The sequence below is a fragment of the Protopterus annectens genome, chromosome 9.part0 (assembly GCF_019279795.1).
Source record: "Protopterus annectens isolate FY-2018-M chromosome 9.part0, PAN1.0, whole genome shotgun sequence".
In the NCBI taxonomy this organism is placed as follows: domain Eukaryota; kingdom Metazoa; phylum Chordata; order Ceratodontiformes; family Protopteridae; genus Protopterus; species Protopterus annectens.
Genome location: NC_056743.1, coordinates 18,744,931 through 18,764,442, shown reverse-complemented (window position 1 = coordinate 18,764,442; position 19,512 = coordinate 18,744,931). Strand labels below are relative to the sequence as shown.

General features: G+C 47.3%; 1 protein-coding gene across 1 annotated transcript in view; it reads left to right on the top strand.

Moving 5' to 3' along the window:
* The window catches only part of CKAP5 (cytoskeleton associated protein 5), a 4,315,141-nt gene that overhangs the window by 2,321,343 nt on the left and 1,974,286 nt on the right, over nt 1-19,512 (top strand). Inside the window, exon 16 of the mRNA XM_044084803.1 lies at nt 3,660-3,754. Within this exon, the coding sequence (XP_043940738.1) occupies nt 3,660-3,754 (95 nt within the window). The remainder of the gene's footprint in view (nt 1-3,659; nt 3,755-19,512) is intronic.

Here is a 19,512-nt window from a genome sequence, read left to right as displayed (position 1 = left end):
ACTGAGATGCCTCATAAAATCCTCCAAAGCTAGTTACGAAAATAAATTTGCCAAAGATTCCAAAGACAACCACAAAGCATTCTATAACTATGTCAAAAATCTAAATGGCAATGCTCAGATCTGCTCTGAGCTAAAACAGAATGGCATTAAATATACTGATCCAAAGGATATTGCCAATATCCTGGCAGATCGATTCAGTGCCAACTTCACCCCCTCTCACCCCTAAATGGCCCATCTCAATACCGAAGATTGCCAAATTCCAGTAATAACGCCACACAGGTACAAAACGCACCCTCTAAAGCCAAGAGTACAGCATCCATGGGACCAGATGACATCCCGGCTGTGTACTACATGAACTACAATATGAACTGGCACCTCACCTAAGTGTCATGTTTAATCATAGCCTCACCTCAGGTTTCGTGCCCACTGAGTGGCGTAGAGCTACAGTTATCCCAATCCACAAGCCGGGATCCACCTTGGATCCCGGAAACTACCGTCCCATCAGTCTGACAAGCCTTATCTGCAAGGCCATGGAGCGCATTATCATGGAACTTATAAACAAAGACATTGGCAACCTTCAAACACTGGACCCCACCCAGTTTGGGTTTGTGAAGGGCCGATCTTGTCTCCTGAACCTGATTAACTTCTTTGAATCAGTCTCCAGAGCCATGGACAAGGGTAAGGTGGTCCACACAGCCTATCTAGACCTTGCCAAGGCCTTTGACACCATCCCCACTCTGGAATCATAGATAAACTTACTAAGTTGGGCATTAATCCCTATGTCACCCAATGGGTTGCTAAATGGCTTACTGATAGAACCCACACTATAAAAGTAGCTGACTCCAAATCCAGCTCCAGACAAGTGACAAGTGGAGTACCTCAGGGTTCAGTCCTGGGGCGCTCTTGTTTGGCATCTACTTCTCTGAAGTACAGGTCAACACTAAGGGACTCTGGCTAACAAAGTTTGCAGATGACTGCAAACTGGGAGCCATTATTGAATCCCCAAATGATGTGGATACTCTACAAAAGGGCCTTACAGAAACAGATGCTTGGTGCCAGAGCCATGGGCTCAAGCTCAATGCCAAGAAATGTATTGTTATCCCTTTGGGAAAAAAACATGTATCCATGAATTACCATATAGGTGGCAGTACACTAAACACAGAAAGTGTGATAAGAGACTTAGGGACACAGGTGGACAGTGGTCTCAATGCCTCGATAACCACATCGCCACAACAGTCAGGAAATCCTTCTATGTGGCCCACCTCATCACGAAGGGCTTTTCATCCAGAAAAAGGAGGTCATTGTCCCACTGTACTCATCCCTCATTAGACCCATTATAGAATACAACGCCCATTTGGTATGTACCTCTCAAGACATCTGCAACAACTGGAAAGGCCTCAGAAATACCTCACTAAAAGAATCACAGGCCTAAAGCAGATGCCCACGCTGACCGCCTTAAAAACTCCAGCTATACTCTGTCGCATATCGCCTACTCAGAGGCGATCTCTGCTTAACATACAAGGCCATGTCAAACCCAGAGCTGTTGGACATGCTACACTTAAAGAAATCCCAATCCCTCAGAGCTACACGCTCCAGGGATCTAAACCTTGTCATCACAATAAACAAAACATGCTGGAGGGATAGGTTCCTGACCCAGAGACTCCCCAGACTCTGGAATAGATTGCCCATACATGTCAAGCAGAGTGCCTCTTTGGACCTCTTCAAAAGGAACCTTGACGACTGGATGGGAGAAAGGAAATTCACCCCAGGGATCACGCCAGTTGCCCTGCTAGACAGGGGTCCAGGAAAGTAAATAATGTGGGAAGAAATAGCCAGGGAATTGTTATGGCTAGGCTTGTATAGGCCCTAGGGCTGATAGCCTAGTACCAACCTATGAACCTATGCCAGGAACTTGGCTTGTTCTGCACAGTGTTCTTTATTTTCCTGTCATAAGAACTGTAGTAAGCTGTATAGTGTACGTTATTAGCCTAATTCCGGTAATGCGATATCACAATTGCTGTAACTTTTTTTTACATGCGTCTTTTCTTTTTTCCCCCTTTACAATCATGCAATGTAGTTTTGTATGATTGTAAAGGGTAAACAATTTAGTTTTGCTTGATTGTAAAGGGGGGAAAAGGAAAAGACACACGTAAAAAAACGTTACCACAGTTGCGATATCGCATTACTGGCAGTAGGCTAACAGAGTATGAGCACAGTAGGGTTTTACCTGAAGAGAGGCTACATTACTTTTAGGAAGAATGAAAATAAGTAAATAACACTTTAGGAAATCCGATGTACAAGTCTTATGGAACATTGACTGCAAAGCAAAAGCTTAGCTCTTACAGGGACCTAAAACAAGACTGTAATCTCTGGATATGCAGTTGTAGGCGGGAATGTTTGTCTCAAAAAAAACAAAACAAAAAATCCAGGGACTCCAAAGTAATAAGCCGATCGATACACTGTCAGCGATCGGCTTTTTACATTTACCTTTACACTCCCCTGTTGCCATCAATTAAGGAAAAGAAAGAAAAAAAAAAAAAGGATGTTCTTGCTGGCACCCTAAGTAGATTACCAGATACATTACACACAGCCCCATCTCTCATACTCAGACACGTGGGCATTTGGCTTTCACTCACACACACAAACACAAATTCTCTCACTCACACACACAAACACAAATTATCTCATGCATTGCTAACTCTCTCACACGCGCAGCTCTTTTTCAGGCACACTCATTCATTCAGAGTTCTGCATTCAGAAAAACACACGCACACCGGTTTCACGGACACAACCCGATCTGCATGCACACAGAAAGACGTACTGCTTTCAGGCACGCATTCACTCGCACACATGCAGACAGAAATACTTCTCAAGCACATACATGCACACACTCCAACAGGATAGTCGGAGACCAACGAACTGGATCACAAAAATTATACATAGATAAAATTAAATTTGCAGCAACATGATAATGCAGAAGTAGAGAAGCGCAGAGTTTGTGGGATGATCTAATTTACCCAAACAAATTTCAGACATTCTGTGTGTGTTCAACGGACTTTGCCTGCTGTGCTGTCTTACTGGAAAAATGCCTTGATAGAATGATTCCAGAAGGAAACAGTGGACAGAACAGAGTTCCACAACAAGTTTTATGTGAGTTTATAATAGCTGATAAGCTGGCCACACTTCAGAATGGTGATGTCACAGTGTGGTAGGATCAGGATAAGAGAAGGCTACTGATTTGACTGTGTCGAAGGTACGTCAGGAAGGTAGGGACCAACTCCACCCAAAGAATGCGATAACAAAGGATGGGGGATGAGCTTTCCTGCCCTGTGCTATGGAAAGGCAGAATTGTAGAACTGACAAAATGCTTTTTGTGTTCTGCTAACTAATGGTGCCTGGGATGAGTTTACAGGGAAAGATAAAGGCTTGTGGTTGAGTTCAACTGTAGTTGAGCCCAGAGTTTTCCTTTAATGAACCCAATATCATCCTTTTTTTCCCCTTCTTTAAGGTTTACACACTCATGCAAATAGATTCGGTTTAAGTAGCAAGATGTTAGTTGGGTTCAGTGCAGCTTTGTGGTTTTGACAACACTATTGTCTTTATAAATGACATCTACATGCAATACTTTGGATTGTTATGACAGGAAATGTCTTCTTCAGGTAGTGGCACTGGCCTTTGGGCAGAAGAATCCGAAGAATCAGTCTGAGACTTTGACGTGGTTGGCCATTGCGATTAAAGAGTTTGGATTTACTGGGTGAGTAGTAATTGTTGATTTTTATTTGGTTATGTCTGAACCTTCACAAAGACAATTGACCATGTGGACCCTTTGGTACTGGAAGACATCCCTAATCTTTTAGAAAAACATAAACCACTGTGGCAAGTGAAACTAAGCTCTTCTAGAAAACCTGGGCTTTATTATTGCTCCATAAAAACATACTAGAACTTTGAAAACTGCCTCACTGTTTAAAATAATTAAATGTCTGGTATAGGACTGATTAATGCTGACATGACACGCTAGTATATATGCTAATATTATAAAAAATCAGAGATTGTAAATGAAAATTACTAGCATTGGTAGTATTTTTTTCATACTATTACTCATTTAAACTAAGCGCTTACTTATTTAGGTGCCACACTTAATCAGATCCCCAGGGCCTCAATGCTTTATTTCAAACGTTTTTCCCTGTTGTTTCCACCTTAGCAATTATAGTTATGGTTTTCAGCCTGCTTAGGTGTTCATGTGTAGATTTATGTACATGTCCATTAATATACGTTTTTTATACACAAACCTGACGAAGTATTTATTTGGTATGAAAACAATCTTTGTTAAAAGTTTTAGTTTATAAGTTAATATTCTGATGTTTAGTGGTAGATAGTTTTGTTAGTCATTTTGTTAATGAGTTGATTTTTTAATAAAGTTTGGATGAGTAAGTTAACCTTAAACTTTTCTTACATTATATATTTTAATGTGTCTAACTTTTAAGTTTCAGTTCTAAGGTAGCACAGTCTCAGTTTACACTGTGGTGTTAAGGGGGAAGGGGGACTTAGTTAAAGGAATGAGTTTAATGGTTTTATTGCTCTTAACAGAACCACCCTCTGTGACCACTCCCTTGCTCCAGGTAACTTGATTGTATACAAATTTAAAGAACGTCTTAAATGCTTTTCATTGTACTCAACTAGGATGGCTTGTTTGGGTGTTTCAATAAAAGATGTTGCATTTTAACTCATCTGTGGACTACCTAGTATTTTATTATTTTATAGTACATATTTTAAAGTTCCAGTTTTATTAGTGAACTAGGTGTATAACATATTTCAAGGAGTGAATTTCACACCCTCCACACTGTGAAGTTACTTCTTGGTTTGTTTTTAACTCTGTATAGGTTGCATACAAGGTTTTCTGAGACATCGGGGGATACCACAGATTTTTCTTTTTTGCTTTGAACATTCAGTCTGAAGTAGTTAACTTCATTTGTGCAGCAACCTATGGGAATCGGATCCGACCTCGGATCCAAGCCGGCAGTTTTCAACAGCTTTAGATCCGAGCTCCTCCCCCTACCCATAATCCCCTGCCAACCCTGACTGACCCCAGCTCTAGTTTGCCACGGTTTACTTAAGCAGCTTGATCCCAAGTTCCAGGCATTTCATCACTTTTGTGAGAAAAATTTAACCTTTCTTAATCTTTTGGAGTGTGTGTGTGTGTGTTCAGGTCCCTTTCTAATTTTAAATTCTCTTAGCTTATTTTATATGTTTCATATTTAATCTCCCCCTTCCTTCGTGGTTCCATCAGGGGTGTGTGTGTGTGTGTGTGTGTGTGTGTGTGTGTGTGTGTGTGTGTGTGTGTTTGGGGCCTAGTGTGTGTGGTTTTACCTTTTTAGTTATGTCTGAGGCCCCAAAGCTGATTTTTTCTAAGTGCACCGAGTGTGGCCATAAGCTGTCCCCAGCGGATGGCCACACTTGGTGTGTGTTGTGCCTTGGGGTTGAGCACCTGTCCTCTGGTTGTACCATTTGTGTGGCATTCAACCCTAGGGCACTTGAGGACCGGAGATCTAAGCTGATTCTGGCGGGACTTCTGCCCCTGGACTCGGCTTCTACCTCCGTGGCTCCCGCTGTGGCTGCCACTCCTGCTTCCTCTCCCCCCCCCCCCGGCCGGGACTCAACCTCCCGCCTTAAGCCCGGAGGAGAGGGAGGCTAGGAAAGAAAAAAGGAGGGAGAAACACCACAAGCTGCGGGCCGAGGCCTCCACTTTGGCCCCCCCAGCTAAGCGTTCTTCTCCCTCCAGGACTTCTGAGTCTCCTCCTTCTCTGATCCGGTCCCCGTGCTTTTCACCGGGTCCTGAGGAGGAGGAGACCTGATCTCCTTCGAGGTCATCGAGGCGGTACTCCCACCCCACCTCGGTGGCCTCGTCGAGATTAACCCGAAGTCTCACGGATGCAGATTTGGACTGGATGATGAGAAGATTCCCCCAGGCCCAACTGCAGATGGGAGTGCTCCTGCCTCCCCCCCCCTCCGGGGGGGGGGAGCTCAATCCCCTTCTTTGCCCCGATAGCTCCTTCTCCGTCCCGTTTCCCGGGTTCGGAGTCTTCGGAGCCAGGCAGCCTTGGAGCCCGGGGGTGTGTCGGCGCCGATAGTCTTGGGTACTTCGGCGCCGACACTTCCCTAGAGTCTGTCAGGTCCATTTTCTTCTTCGGATCCAAGCTCTTGGAGTCAAGGGCTGAGCTTCAGATCCGGGGGTATTGGTATGCCTTCGGCTCTGTCCAGGTCTGAGCATACTGGTCCATCGGATCCGATTGCTTCGGCGCCAGCCCCGAATCTTCCATCAGATCTGAGCAGGGGTCTGCTTTTGGGTCTGCTTTCGGATCCCAAAGAGAGCAGCTCTCCCTCTGCATTCGATGTGGTGGAGTGGGCCCTGTCGAGACAATCCAGGCCCCCGGCCCTTGCCACAGCTCCACCCTGCACTCCTTCTCTGTTGGGTCCGACTTCCATCACCCGGCCCCAGGGACAGCCTGCTTTGACGTCCCAGGTAGTTCCATTGGAACAAGAAGTGGCTGGTGGGACGTCCTCGGACAGCCCCCCCGAGGAGGTTCCTCACAAGCGAAGGTGCAAAAGGAGGCACCTGGACTCCCCCGAGTCCTTGACTGAGGACACGGATTTGGAGGAAGGGGAAGGCTCCCCAAGATCACCCCCCCCCCCCCGAAGATGTCCCATTTGGTGACATCATGGAGATGCTTAGAATAAAGGGGGGGGGTCTGCCCCAAAGCCTACCTCGGACGAATCTGTGTTCCTGGAGGCATTTGAAGCAGGCCCATCTACCTCTTGGGTGTCCCATCCGGCTGACCCCCTGGTAGACTTGATTACTACCAGGGAGTGGAAGGAGCCGGACACTGTGGAGCCAGTCCCCAAGCGCCTGGACAAGAGTCTTAGCCCACTGACGAGTCCCACTGGAGTAAGGGTCCCCCAGTAGATGCCATGTTGGTGGCGGCGGCCACCAAGAGGGAACTAGCTCAGGGAGAGTCCCTCGGTTCATCCCCCGAGCAAGGAGTCTCGGTCGATGGACCGCCTAGGGAATCGGGTGTTTAGTTCGGCTACCTTCTCAGTGAGGTCGCTAAACTACTTGGCACACTTGCTTCGACTGCAGCGGGACCTTATCAAAGAGTACGCTGCGTCGCCCCCCCGAGTCCATGTTGGCGGTGGACAAGCAATTGCACTCCACCCGGATGGCCACTCTACGATCCATATCTAACACCTCTATGTGGCTACTGTCCCATGCCACGGAAGGAGCCGCCAGAGCCAGCGGAGCGGGCCTAGTCATAAGACGTCAGGCCTGGCTCCGGCACTGTGATTTTGCGGAACCCTTTAAGGCATCTTTCGCTAATGCCCCTTTCGATGGTTCTGCCCTTTTCGGCAAAACCGTGCGAGATACCTTGGTCCAGAGCGAAAAGGATGGGAAGACGTTGTCTGCCATCGGAGTCTGCTTCTCTGCTCCCCAGAGGTCCTTCTCCAAGAACCAAAAGGGTCAGAAGAAGATGTGGTTCCGGAAGTCGCAACAGTCCCGTCCCGCTCCGGACTCCCAGCCCTTCCGCGGCAGAGGGCAGGGTAGACGCCGCCCTAGAGGCAGAGGAGGACTGCGGAACTTTGGATCCAGAGAACCCTTCTCGGACCAACCCACGCAACACCCCTGAGGGGTTGCCCGACTGCTCCACTCTGGAGGCACTCGGGGGGGGGGGGGGGGCGGCTTTCTCAAAGCACCCAGCAGCTTGGGAGTCTATTACTACAGACCGCTGGGTGCTTCGCATTATATCCAGAGGATATCAGATTCCCTTTTCTCGCTGCCCACGCAGCCCCAGATACCTCCCTGATGTTCCACCCGATCAGAGGGAGGCCGCAGCAATGGAAATCCAACAATTGCTGGAAAAAAAGAGCCATCCAACACGTCCCCCCAGACCAGTGCAGGTCCGGGTTTTACTCCAGGTTCTTCTTGTTGCCAAAAAGACGGGGGACTTAAGACCAATCCTCGACCTCTCTTCTTTGAACCTGGCAGTAACCAAAGAGAAGTTCCGCATGGTCACTCTTCAATCCATTCTCCCCCTTTTGCGGGAGAATGATTGGATGTGCTCTAAAGACCTCAAGGATGAGTACTACCACATTCTGATGGACAGGCGATCCAGGAGGTTCCTCCGCTTCCAGCTAGGAGCCAGTCATTTCCAATTTAGGGTCCTCCCCTTTGGTCTCACCACAGCCCCCAGGGCGTTCACCAAAGTGTTAGCAGTGATAGAGGCCCACCTGAGGCTCCAGGGAATTCATGTCTTCCCGTACCTGGACGACTGGCTCCTGACCACCCCAACAAGGCATCTACTCTGTGCAGCCAGAAACTACTTTCTTCGTCTAGCTCCCCGGCTGGGGATCACTATCAACATAGAGAAGTCGTCTCTTATTCCGACTCAGACCATAGACTTCATAGGGGCCAGATTAGACACAAGCAAACTCCTAGCTTTCTTGACCACAGACCGGCTATGAACCCTTAGGCTACACGTGCGGGCCATTCTACAATCTCCAGCTCCTCCGGCGGAATTGGTCCTATGGGCTCTTGGCTCAATGATGGCGGCAATCAACCTATTGCCGATGGCATGTTTGAACATGAAGGTCTTACAATGGACCCCTCAGGTCCAGTGGTCCTTTCTTCAGTATCCTCTGAGCCATCCCGTTCCCCTCAGCAGGGCTTGCAAGAGGGTCCTCCTATGGTGGCTCCAATCTCCGGACCTCCAGCAAGGACGCCCCTTTTCCTATGACTCCTCCACTAGCCACGGTGACCACGGATGCCTCCCGCCTCGGGGGGGGGGGCATTGTTCGGGCAGGACAGTCCAAGGCACATGGGACCTCACTGCATATCAACGTCCTAGAGATGAGGGCAGTGCTGTTAGCGTTTCAAGCACTTCAGGACCTTCTTCCTGTAGGAACGATTGCGATTCAGACAGACAATATGTCTGTTGTCTGGTACATCAACAAACGGGGGAACCAGGTCTTACCCACTGTGTCGAGAGGCCATGAGGGTGTGGGAATGGGCGATCTCCACCAACCGCTTTCTCATAGCAACGCACATTCCGGGGCGGTCCAACATCCTAGCAGACAAACTAAGTCGCACCATCCTGTTACCATACGAGTGGTCTTTGAATCCCGAGATAGCGAATTGGATTTTCGCCAAATGGGGTCAACCCTGTTGCGATCTCTTTGCCTCTTCCTCGAACACAAAATGTTTTGACTACTTCGCTCTCATTTCCCCCTCCGGGGAACCCCCGAGAGACGCTCTGGTGCATGCTTGGCCTCCCGTTCTTCTTTATGCTTACCTTCCTCTTCCTCTAATGATGAAGTTTCTTCAGAAAGCCAGCTGGTTAGGGAGCAGGATTATCCTCATTGCCCCGTTTTGGCCTCGTCAAACCTGGTTCCCTTCCCTTTGGTCTCATCTGGTGAATCCTCCTTGGATTCTGGATCCCCGTCCGGATCTAATATCCCACCCCCTAGAGCTCCCAGTCCCGAACCAGGACAATCTCAAGCTCACAGCTTGGCTGCTCCAGTTCCACTCGTAGCTAGGACTTCCGGTATCACTTCTCCAGTTAAAACTATTCTAGTAGCAGCGCACAAGCCTTCTACTAGAAAGATCTATAGGAGCAAATGGAAACGTATCTCCATGTGGGCGGAATGCCAAAAGTTGGATACTTTCACAGCTCCTTTGCCCGCTGTATTAGACTTTGTCAGGGCTGTTTCATCAGGAGGCTAGCTCCTCCACAGTCAAGGTTCAACTAGCAGCTATCTCTCATTATCATGTGGGAAATGAACTGGGCCCTTTGATCACCACGAAATTGTGTAAGACCTTTTTGAAGGGCATCTTTCTGCTCAGACCTCCAGTGAAGGATGTAGTCCCTCTTTGGGATCTAACGCTGGTGCTTCAGGCCTTGACATCTCCCCCGTTTGAGCCTGCAGCTTCAGTAGATCGTAAATTCTTGTCATGGAAAACGGCCTTTCTTGTCGCTATCACCTCGGCTCGAAGGGTCTCTGAACTACAGGCCCTCTGTGTAAAAACCCCATACTTGACCTTTCACAAGGATAGAGTTTACCTCAGGACCAATCCCTCTTTCCTTCCCAAGGTTGCCTCCGAATCAAATATTAATCAGTCCATTAACCTGCCGGTCTTTTTTCCAAATTACCGTAACAAAGGGGAATACAAATTACACTCATTGGATGTGCATAGACAACTTTGCTTCTACATCCACAGGACATCTGGTCATAGGAAATCCAACCAGTTCGTCTCCTTTGCCAAATTTAACTTGGGTAAATCGGTGTCTAAAGTTACACTGTCTAGATGGATTTCACAGTGTATCCTTCTAGCATATGAAAGTTCTGGCAGGCCTGCACCTCAGGAAGTCCATGCTCACTCTATCTATGTCTACCTCTGCGGCTTTTAGAGCTAGAGTCTCTTTGGATGATATTTGTTTGGCAGCCACTTGGGCCTCATCTCATACCTTTATCAGTCACTATAAATTGGACATCATCTCCAGAAGGAGAGCATCCTTTGGCTCTGCAGTGCTCCGGAACATCCTTCCATGAAGGCCGCCCAAGGTTCAGGTAGCTGGGGACTCTGTCCCATAGGTTGCTGCACAAATGAAGTTAACTACTTCAGATTAAGAAGTTATGTACTCACCATAACGTTCCATCTGAGTAGGTAAACTTCATTTGTCAGCAACCGTCCCTCCCTCCTGCCCCCTCACTTGCGAATGTATTCATACTCAGGTCCATGGGTTTTACCCACCTTATCTTGAGAATAATAATTTTCTAGCAGTTTCTGCTGTTGGGCAAACTTGATCTGAGGTCAGTCAGGGTGGGCAGGGGATTATGAGTAGGGAGAGGAGCTTGGAGCTCGGATCTAAAGCTATTGAAAACTGCCGGCTTGGATCCGAGGTCGGATCTGATTCCCATAGGTTGCTGACAAATGAAGTTTACCCACTCAGATGGAACGTTATGGTGAGTACATAACTTCTTCTGTTCCTGTCGGGGTTATTTGTTGGGTCAGTGCATCTGCAGTGTTCCCCTTTTAGAATGGGTAAGCATTCTGGTAAAGTAGCAGTCTAGGCCCCAGCTTTTTTTCATGTGACTTAAGTTTTAAGTCTGATGTCCTTTCCATGCTTCCTCAGTAATGGATTTGGATCCAGTCCTTGGATCCGAGACTGCCGCATACACTAGATTTCGGATATAGCTCTCTAGCTCCTCCCTCTACCCATGATGCTCTATTCAATCCCCATTGTCTCACATTTAGACATAGGTTCCATGCAGGGCCGGCCTTAGCTGATATGGTGCCCTAGGCGAAGTAGTGCTCCAGTGCCCCTTAAGCCCCACCCGCACCATACTCATGAAACATACCTATGAGCCACGCCCACAGGTCTATCCAAGAAATTCACTCCAGTCATTTCCTTCAATTATTTAAATGTACAAAAGTCACAAACAATGTTCAGTGCCTCACCAAAGTTCAGTCAGATGAAGTAAAATCGAAAATCCAAAAGTCACAAAAGACTGAACACTGCTGGAGTCAAACACCTTCTGTTTATTTAAAACACCAAACACATAAAAGATGAGCGCTTTCGGGCCTCTGCCCTTCATCAGATAAAGCTTCTCACATAGTCCAAACAATTTAAAATACATGTTAACCAATGAAATTCAGTTAAAAATCAATGAAAAACCCGCCTATTTTTAAGGGCGGGTTTCATGGGAATGACTTCATTGAGCCCAGGACTCCTATGTGCCATAAGTTCAACAATCCATTTTGATTCAGCTAGTTCAGTCAGCTGTTTAATGTCACCCCTCTTTTACTCAATCTCACATTCACTATCACTCTGAATTTAAAACCATGTAAAGGATGGGCTTCCAGGTGTCTAAATAGTGCATTGTGCGTATCCCCATTCCTAATAGAAGAGAGGTGCTGTAGGATCCTGACCTTAAACATACAGTTAGTCTTGCCTACATAAAAACTGGTGCAGGAATGACACTCTGCCAAATAAACCACATTAGTGGTTCTGCAGGTGGCTCTCCCTTTCAGATTGAATGTCCTTCCTGTGACCGGATTTATAAAGACACTACTTTTGTCTATATGGTTGCAGGCTTTGCAGGACCCACAAGGGAAAGTACCCTGTTTGTTTGTGGGTAAACCAGCATTATTGGTCGATCTGGTATCATTGCACAACAGTTCCTTCAAATTTCTATTCCTTTTATAACTAAAACTAGGTTTATCACCAATGATGTTTTTCAAACCCATATCACTAGTCAAGATGTTCCAATTCCCTTGAATGAGTTTACATATATCACCAACATTGCTGCCATAAGTCAACATTAGCCTAAAATCTTTATTAACCATTCTTTTGTATCCACCACCTGTGTGGGTCAATGTGTTCCCTAGCCATGGTTTATACCTATCCTTCCTGTGCCTTTTGCTAACATCCACCTTTTTATTAACCACCTGTCTATTGTAACCCCTGGTGTAAAAACATTCCTTCAGAGTGTCAACCTCTTGTTCAAACATGTCATCTTCCTTGCTTATTCTAGAAATCCTGGCTACTTGCCCCTGCACTATGTTGGAAAAAATGTGTCGTGGATGCATGCTGTCGTAGGAAAGCAGAGTGTTTTTCCAACATTCTTTTCTGTATAAATAATTTGAGGGGACCCACTCAGGTAGCACTCTTAGAGTACATTTTCTACTTCCCATCGGTAAATCCAAGTTTTGTTTGACTATGGACATTTACAGGGCTGAACTTTGTTTTATGTAGATGGGGAGTCTGTTCCATGATGCCATTGGACTTGCTGATGTACAAAAACTCCATCATTGGTCGGAAGATGCCTTGTATGCTAAACACAGGTTACCTCTTAGCAGTCTCTAGGATACCGACCTAAACAGCCAAACGCACGCGCATATTAGTGTATAGATATATATCACTACAGAAACAAATAGATATTAAATATATGAAAAAACTGCTTAAGAAGAAAAGGAGAACTGACGCTTCAAACGCTAATGAAATGGCAATCTATATTCAGTCTGTGGTGTAAGGTAAATACCACTGCGTCATATTTTGATCCCAATATTTGATGTTAAGTTGTCTATCTCGCCGTCATTCTTGCTGGATGGGTTCAGAGCCGATCCTCTGCTCCGACTTGGCCTTTTTCTAAACCTAGAGAGCTATTTACCGGCTCGAGGCCTCCCCTTATCCCACAATGCTAGGCTTCAGATACCCATATCTCGTTTGCCGCTTCAGCTACGAGGTTGCGTTTTTTACCGGCTCCTGGTCGTATAATTCTTTTACTACTATTTTTACTGTCAGAGTTGTTATTTTTAGATTTTCTTCTATATTAGTTTTATTAGATCGTGTTACCCCTTTAGACCCCACTTAGGATCTCCTTTTTTCTGTTAGAGCCCCCCCCCCCGCCCCCCTTGGGGTAGTGGTTAGGCCTGTCTCTCTCTAGTATTGTTTTATATATATATATATATATATATATATATATATATATATATATATATATATATATATATATATATATAATTTTTGTGTTGAATTTTTTGTTATTTATAATTGTTGTAGTTATAGAGGTATTGCATTGTTTTAGTGCGTGTGTCTGTTTAGTGTTTTAAGCACTAGTTTAACTTCCCTTGGTATCTCTCCTATCATGTCTAAAGATACCAAGGTTTCAGGTTTCAAGAAGTGTGACTCGTGCTGTCAGAAGATGTCTCTGACTGACTGTCACACTTCTTGTGTTTATTGTTTGGGCCCCCTACACCTGCAGGACTCTTGTTCGGTCTGTCATGCTTTCAGTCAGAGTGTCCTGCAGGAGCGTAGGAATAAACTCATTTTGAGAGGCTTGTTAAAGCCTGAAGGATCCCTGGCTAAGCCTTCGTTGGGGAAATCCTTAAAGCCCGCCAAACCGTCGGCTCCCTGTTCGGAGCCGACGCCGAGCGGAGCTTCTGCCTCCTCGTCCGTTCCGGCTGGAACTGACACTTCGAGACCTCAGTCGCCTCTGACTTTGCTATTGGAGCCTTCTCTGAGCCGAAAGCATTCGAGATCCCCCTCCTTAGAGTCTGTTCGCTCGGCTCCCAGGTCCCCATTACTACAATCTGAGCGGAGCCATAGATCCCATTCCTCTCGGTCCTCCAGGCTATCTGACCATGACTTAGAGAAGGGTGGTCAGTAGGCTCCTTAAGTCGCAGGCACTGGCCAAAATGTTGACTAGCCCTTCTCAACAGACTGTGGCTATCTCTGTTTCTTCAACAGTTCCTCCTCCGACTCCACTACCTTGTTCGGAGCCGGAGCTTGTTGGGGCTTGAATCGTCGGAATGTTGGAGCCGATGCCCCACCCTTCGGCTCCTTCGTCGGCTCCGATCTGTTCATTGGTTCCATCCTTGGAGGGATCCAGGCGCTGAGACTCCCTTGTCTGCTCCAAGGGGGCGAGTGGCATCGGACCCTTGTTCCGACCCCATTCTCCCTCTCAGGGCCTCTGCGCAGGTGAGCTCGGCCTTGACATCGGCCTTGGAGCCATCCCTCTCGGTGCCGGGAGGGGTTCACGTCTCTTCGGAGCGGGGACCCTCTTCTCTGCCTGATAGGGTGCCTTTGAGGTCATGAGGAGCGTGCTGACTCCGGTGTCGGCACCGCGATCGACCCCTTCGGCTCTTTCCCCCATGGTGCCTGCGTCAGTCTCTGTCCACCCTCCTTACCCCAAGCGTGGAGAACAAGCGCTCCAGGTAGCCCCATTGGGTGTATCTTCCTCTTCCGAGGCCTCCCCTGATCTCTCAGAGGAGCCCCCCCGGAAGAGAAAATGTCAGAGGAAGCATGTTGACTCCCCTGAGTCAGTCACCTCTGACACCGACTTGGAGGATTCGGAAGGGTCCCCAAGGTCCCCCTCTGAGGATGTCTCCTTTTCAGGCATCCTTCAGATCCTTAAGCAGAGGGGGAACTGGACTGCCCTCAACCCTTCCAAGGACGAGTCGGTGTATCTGGACATGTTTGGTTCTCGCCCTTCCACCTCCTGGGTCTCTCCGTGTTTCGACCCGCTCATGGAAGTAGTAGCTCGGAAGGCGTGGACGGCCCTGGACACAGTGGAACCAACTCCCCGCAGGCCCACAAAATTCATTACAGCCCCGTCACACAAACAGTTTATTACAAAGGTGTCCCTGTTGATGCCATGGTGGTTGCAGCAACCACTAAGGAGTTGGCTGACCCTTCAAGTGCCTGTCCATCCACCTAATAAAGAATCTAGGACAGTGGACAGGTATGGGAAGCGGATGTTCTCTTCAGCGACCTTTTCCATGCGGTCGCTGAACTGTCTGTGCCATTTCACCTGCCTTCAGAGAGATCTCCTTAAGGAATTGGGTGATACCCTTCAGGATCCATCTACTGCGGGGTCTCAGGAAAAGATCAACTCCCAGCTGACTACCCTTAATTCTATAGTCAACTCCTCCATGCTGCTCATTTCTTATACAGCCGATGGGGCGAGTAGAGCCGCAGGCACAGGCGTGGCTTTGAGAAGACATGCCTGGATGCGGTTATATAACTTTGCTGACCCCTTTAAGGCATCCTTCACCAATAACTTCTTCGATGGCTCTGCTTTGTTCGGACCACAGGTGAAGGATACCCTTACCAGGTGTGAGCAGGAAGGCAAGACTCTCTCTGCCGTGGGAGTCCGTTTTTCTACTCCTCCTAGACCATACCCTAAAGGCCAGAAGAGTGGGAAAATGTGGTTTCGCAAACCCCAAGGAGTCGTGCCTGACACATGTGGCGAGTTTCCCTCCAGGGGCAGAGGAGGGAACAACAACAGATGCCGCCCGAGGGGCAGAGGGGGTCCACAAAATCAGGGTAGCAAGGAATCTTTTTCTGACAAACCCTTTCAGCACCCCTGAGGGGCTGCCCGACTGTCCACTCTGAGGCAGTCGGGGGAAGATTGTCACTGTACCCAGAAGCCTGGCGACTCCTCACATAAGACAAATGGGTACAGTCTATCATATCCGAGGGTTATAATATCTCCTTTGTCCACACCCCCATGCAAACAAACAGGTCCCTTCCAGATGTTCCACCCGGTCTAAGGGAACAAGCAGTACTAGAAATTTCAAAACTGCTAGAAAAAAGAGCCATCCAGCCAGTCGCAGCCGACCAGCAAGGATCCGGGATTTACTCCAAGTTCTTTTTGGTACCAAAGAAAACAGGGGACTGGAGACCCATTTTGGATCTCAGCAGGTTAAACAAATCTGTTCAAAGAACGAAGTTCTGGATGTCACCCTTCAGTCCATTCTACCCTTTTTGGGTCCTGACATTTGGATGTTCTCCATAGACCTACAGGATGCGTACTACCATATCAGAATGAACAGACACTCCAGGAGGTTTCTCCGCTTCTGGCTATGAGCCAGTCACTATCAATTCAGTGCCCTGCCCTTTGGCCTCACCACAGCCCCCAGGGTGTTCACCAAATGCATGGCAGTGGTTACGGCTCACCTGAGATGGCAAGGATTCCAGGTGTTTCCATATCTAGACGACTGGCTCCTAACTGCTTCCACCAGGCATCAGCTAATCCGAGCCAGGGATTATACCATCCAAACTTGCTCAGAGCTAGGTATCTCCATAAACTTCGAAAAGTCTGCGTTGTCGCCTTGTCAATCTATAACCTTTATAGGCGCCATGTTAAACACAAAAGAACTGTCGGCAAAACTTCCATTAGAAAGAGTATTAGACATTCGCCGACATGTTCAAATGTTACTACAATGCAAGAGAATCCAAGCCAGATTTGTACTGAAAACCTTGGGTTTCATGGCAGCAGCAATCACATTACTTCCCCTGGCTCGTTTTCACGTGCGGATTCCTCAATGGATGCTTTTTACCCAATGGTCTTTTCAACAGCTTCCGATGTCTCGCAGCATAATAATCACCCAATCATGCAAAGACCACCTTTCTTGGTGGATGGTCTCCCCTCAAGTTTTTCAAGGCAGACAGTTTGTACTTCCTCCGGTTGCCACGGTGACAACGGATGCCTCCCTGATCGGGTGTGGGGGGGCATTTTCAGGGCAGGACTGTCCAGGGCACTTGGCAACCCCTAGAGTACCATCTGCACATAAACGTCTTTGAGATGAGAGCGGTACTTTTAGCGTTGCCAGCTTTTCAGGACTCTCTACCTACCTACCGGGACTATTGCAGTTCAGACGGACAATATGTTGGTAGTTTGGTACATCAACAAGCAGGGCGGAACCAGGTCCTATCCCTTATGTCGAGAAGCACTCAGACACTGGCAGTGGGCGATCTCCTCTCAACGGTTTCTGATAGCAACGCACATCCCCAGGAAGTCCAACGTCATAGCGGACGGGCTAAGCAGAGCAATCCTTATGCCTCACGAGTGGACTCTAAGTCAGTTAGTAGCGGACAAAATTTTCCGCAGATAGGGTCAACCTTGCTGCGACCTTTTTGCAACCCCTCTCAACAGCAAGTGCAGCAACTTCACTCTTTCCCCTTCCAGGCCATTCCCCCAGAGACGCTCTAGTTCATGATTGGCCCCGGGGTCTGCTCTATGCATTCCCTCCTTTTTCCTTAATTCCAAAACTGATTCAGAAAGCGACCGCTTTGGGATCCAGGATGATCCTCATTGCTCCTTACTGGCCTCGACCAGTTTGGTTCCCATTCCTGCATAGTCACCTGCTGGAGCAGCCCTGGAATTTGGACCCAGTGCCAGACCTCTTGATCCATCAGTCGGGCGAGCTGCACCAATCCCTTCACTCTCTCAACCTCACAGCTTGGTTGCTTCACTTCCAACCTTAGCCAGGCTTCCACATGTTTCTCAGCCAGTGCGCGAAATCATACTTTCTTCGCACAAACCTTCTACTAGAAAGACTTATGGTAGTAAGTGGAAACGTTTTTCTTTCTGGGCAGAGGCTAGGAAGATAAACCCCTTTAGAGCCCCTGTCCATAATGTTTGATTTTTTGGTGGAACTTTTTCGAGCAGGTTCCTCAGCTGCCACCATTAGGGTCCAATTGGCTGCTTTCGCAAATTTTCACGTTAGCCTATCAGAGTCCAGCATCATGTCCCACAAACTTTGTAAGGCTTTTCTTAAAGGGGCTATGTTACTTAGAACCCCGGGTAAAGATCCCCCCCGTGGAATTTGAACTTGATATTAACTTCATTGATTCTCCCTCCTTTTGAACCTGCAGCTTCTTGTTCCTTAAAGTTACTCTCCTGGAAGACTCTCTTCTTAGTAGCTATCACCTCGGCCAGAAGAGTATCGGAACTTCAAACCCTTTGTGTTCGCCCTCCATATCTTGTTTTTCACAAAGATAGAGTTTCGCTCAGGACTAATCCTTCCTTTTTGCCCAAAATACTCTCCGAGACAAATCTCAATCAGGCTATTGATCTTCCTGTCTTTTTTCCTAATTATTCAAACAGAGCTGAACAAAAGTTACACTATTTGGACATTCACAGACAATTACATTTTTATTTGGATAGGACCAAACAGTCAAGAAAATCAGATCAACTCTTCCTGTCCTGTGCTGAGGGGAAGCAGGGCCTGCCAGTTTCTAAGGTAACCTTGTCCAGGTGGCTGGCCTCTATTATTACCTTGATCTACCAGCTGAGACATAAAGAACTTCCTTCAAAACTAAAAGCTCATTCCACCAGAGCATTGGCTACGTCGGTAGCTTTTCAGGCTAGACTTCCAATGGAATCTATTTGTGCTGCAGCAACATGGGCCACTCCTCATACCTTCATTTCGCATTACAACTTGGATATGGCCTCTAGGAGACGAGCTGATTTTGGTTCCACTGTGCTCAAGAGTTTGTTTCTATGAGCCACCCAGGGTTAAGGTGCTAGGGACGCTGTCCCATCCAGCAAGAATGAAGGCGAGAGAGACAACTTAACATTAAGAAGTTATGTACCTACCATAACGTTCCATATTAGTTGTCTTCATCTCGCCTTCTTTCTTGCGTCCCACCCTCCATCCCCCTAGCCTTGTTAGGACCGAGAAGAATCCCTTTTGAGGCCTTCTTCCTATGGTTAACCTTGTTTTTAGGTTACGCCCTCCTCTATTTTGTAGCACTGTAGGTAAACCTTTGGTAGGAACTAGTGTGTTTTTTCCATGGTGTTAGCTTTCCAAACGAGATCTGGATATCTGACGCCTGGATAAGGGGAGGCCTCGAGCTAGTAAATAGCTCTCGAGCTTTAGAAAAAGGCCGAGTCGGAGCAGAGGATCGACTCCGAACCCATCTCGCAAGAAAGAAGGCGAGATGAAGACAGCTAACATGGAACGTTATGGTAGCTACATAACTTCTTCTTCACGATCGAAAGGCAAAATACAAGATGACATAAAAAGTGGATGCATATACAGAAATGAACTGTTTAAAAACACACACATACACACTTTTCTTTGTAAATGAAACGGCCACATGCAGACACACAGACTTAGGACAGGATTAATCCAAAACTTAGCTAAGGGAACCGCATGGTTAAATTTCACTC